The 2,399-nt window shown below is 28.1% G+C and overlaps 1 protein-coding gene across 1 annotated transcript; it reads left to right on the top strand.

Annotated features, from left to right (window-relative positions):
- Positions 1 to 1,022: 1,022 nt before the first annotated feature.
- LOC112468474 lies at positions 1,023 to 2,101 on the top strand (the record flags this gene model as incomplete). The annotated part of the gene is made up of 4 exons (XM_025037670.1): positions 1,023 to 1,051; positions 1,118 to 1,277; positions 1,394 to 1,543; positions 1,927 to 2,101. Coding segments are annotated over exons 1-4 (514 nt in total), but the record flags the coding sequence as incomplete, so codon positions are not given.
- Positions 2,102 to 2,399: the final 298 nt, after the last annotated feature.

Genomic DNA, 2,399 nt, shown 5'->3' with positions numbered 1-2,399 from the left:
AAATAGTTCAAATTGCCGTTTCACCTGTTCTTGAAGCAGCAACAGTTCGATATTTCGAAAAATAATTTCGCAGCATCAACTATATGAGAAGTGTTACAGTGCCAAAAATGTTTTCCCTAAGCTCCACATGCTGATTCACTTAACCGAGCAAGTAAAATTACATGGTCCACTTTGTCACCATTGGACTCTTCGGTTAGAAGGAAAACATATCGTCAAAGGCAAAGAAATTTTTTAATTTAAAAAATCTGCCATTTTCTGTAGCGGAGTTTTTACAAATGAATCAATCTTTTAACATGTGGTACGAATCAGAAAAACCCGTTAAAAAATTTCTGCAAAATTGGCATTTATACAGGTGAAACTTTTCTTCTGCCAAATAAAATTGTACGTATGGTAGATAATTCAGGCGTTTCTCAGAATGATGATGATAGCGCAACGGCATTAGTAATTAAAAATGTAACATTAAATGACGTAAAGTTTCAGTGTGGAGATATAATTACTTTTGAAGAATGTGACAGTTTTTGTATAGGAAACATTCTTAAAATTATTGAATGGAAAGATAAGATCTTCGTATGCTCTCCATGTTCATTGTCCTCCTATATAAAATACATGAATGCATTTAAATTCAAAGAAATGAGTTATTCCGTTGTTGTTCACTCCAACAAATTATTGTCGCCATGGCCATTACTTAAATACAAAATAGGACGTGAAACATACATTATTTTCAAGCATATCAGAAATTCAGAAATTTAGAATTCTTTTTCATGTTAATTTTATTTTAAATTGTAATATATGTTATATAATATGATATAAATTAATGTTTTTTGTATTTTTTCAAAACTGTTGGTTCTTTTTTATTTTATATTTTCTATTGCTATCTATTATTGAATCATGTACAGCCGTTATTAAATGTTTATGAAGACGATGAAAATAGTTTTCCACTTTCAAAATTTTCTAAGACGATACAACCATTGCTTCTCGGTATCGTCGCGACAAATCAAGAATAAAAAGAGTTGTCCTATCTAATGAAAACCAAACTGGTTCACCATATTAGGTAAGAATCGTTTATGTTGTATTTATGTTTATATTCGATTCACGATCAAATTTTTTTTATTTACAGAGTAAACAATTTGTTGAAAGTACCAACCAGTGAGAAACAGGATGTATACAACAAGAAAATCTACAGGTTGCTTGGATCAACATTAACAGAAAAATACCCTCATATGTTTTGGGACACTCCATCTACCCGTTTTAAGAAAACCAAGAACACACAGATCTGGGTATTTTTTATATTTTATATGAATAGAAAAATGTAGTTATGAGTATATATAAATTACATAAAATTTGCAGAAAATTGCTGTATATTTACAGGTGACCAAATATTTTTTTTTTACAGAGCACATTTGTTCATCATATTAGTATGAAATTAAAAAAAAGAAGGAACCGAAAAAAAAAGATCAAGTTGAGACTTGAAACTTCATCTGAAACAACTGAGATTGCAGAAGAAGAAAATTTGTCCGTAAAAGATGCTCAGAAGGAACTGAAGGTGATTATAATTTTTATCATTTTTCAAAAAGGAATTATGTACAATTTTGAAAAGTACATAATTTATTGAAGCTTTTGTTAAGTATGTTTTCACAAATTGTCGACCACACTAGTCTGTACTCAAGACTTTGTGTTCTCCTTCAAAAAACTGCAACAGAACGTGTTGAGTGCTCTCAGCTTCCATTATATTTTTTGGTTCAGGAAAAGGTAAGTTAAAAGAAAGGATAAATAAAGTGATTACTCTACTTATAATACATTATAACTAATGTTTTGCTATTTTATTTCATATTCATTTATTGTTATTTTTATATTATTTATTTTAAAGTTTTGTAGTTTATTTTCTATTCAAAGACTTTATGTTGAAATAATACTTTTATTTTCCAGCTTAGTATAGAATTAGAAATAAGAAGTAAAAATGAGATTTCCAAAGTGAAAGATGCAATGGACATATGCATTAACAAATATTTCCAAACGGAACGTAATGGGGAAAAAACGGTGAAAGATTTGGAAAACGACATCAAAGGATCTCGTTGTATTTATAATTTTATCTGTTCTATAAGTAAATATGTTAAATTTGAACTTTTACATGGGCGAATAAAATGACCTTTCTAAAATATATATTTATCTTATTTTTTCATATATGTATTAAAAAAAAATATTTTTACTTATGACATTTAGAAATCGTGCATGTTACAAAATTGTTTTATTGTTTATGAAAATATAGAAACTATTGTTCATTATATTGTCATACATTATATGGGCTATATTTATTTTTTTCAAATCGATTGTCATTGTTGTGTTCTGATATAAATTACATGCGTATGTAAAATGTAATTGTGCTTCTTTGTAATGAGCTA

Source organism: Temnothorax curvispinosus, unplaced genomic scaffold (assembly GCF_003070985.1).
Source record: "Temnothorax curvispinosus isolate PA1 unplaced genomic scaffold, ASM307098v1 QBEX01018525.1, whole genome shotgun sequence".
Classification (NCBI taxonomy): Eukaryota; Metazoa; Arthropoda; class Insecta; order Hymenoptera; family Formicidae; genus Temnothorax; species Temnothorax curvispinosus.
The sequence above is the reverse complement of the archived record's forward strand: the minus strand, read 5'-3'. Positions and strand labels throughout refer to the sequence as shown.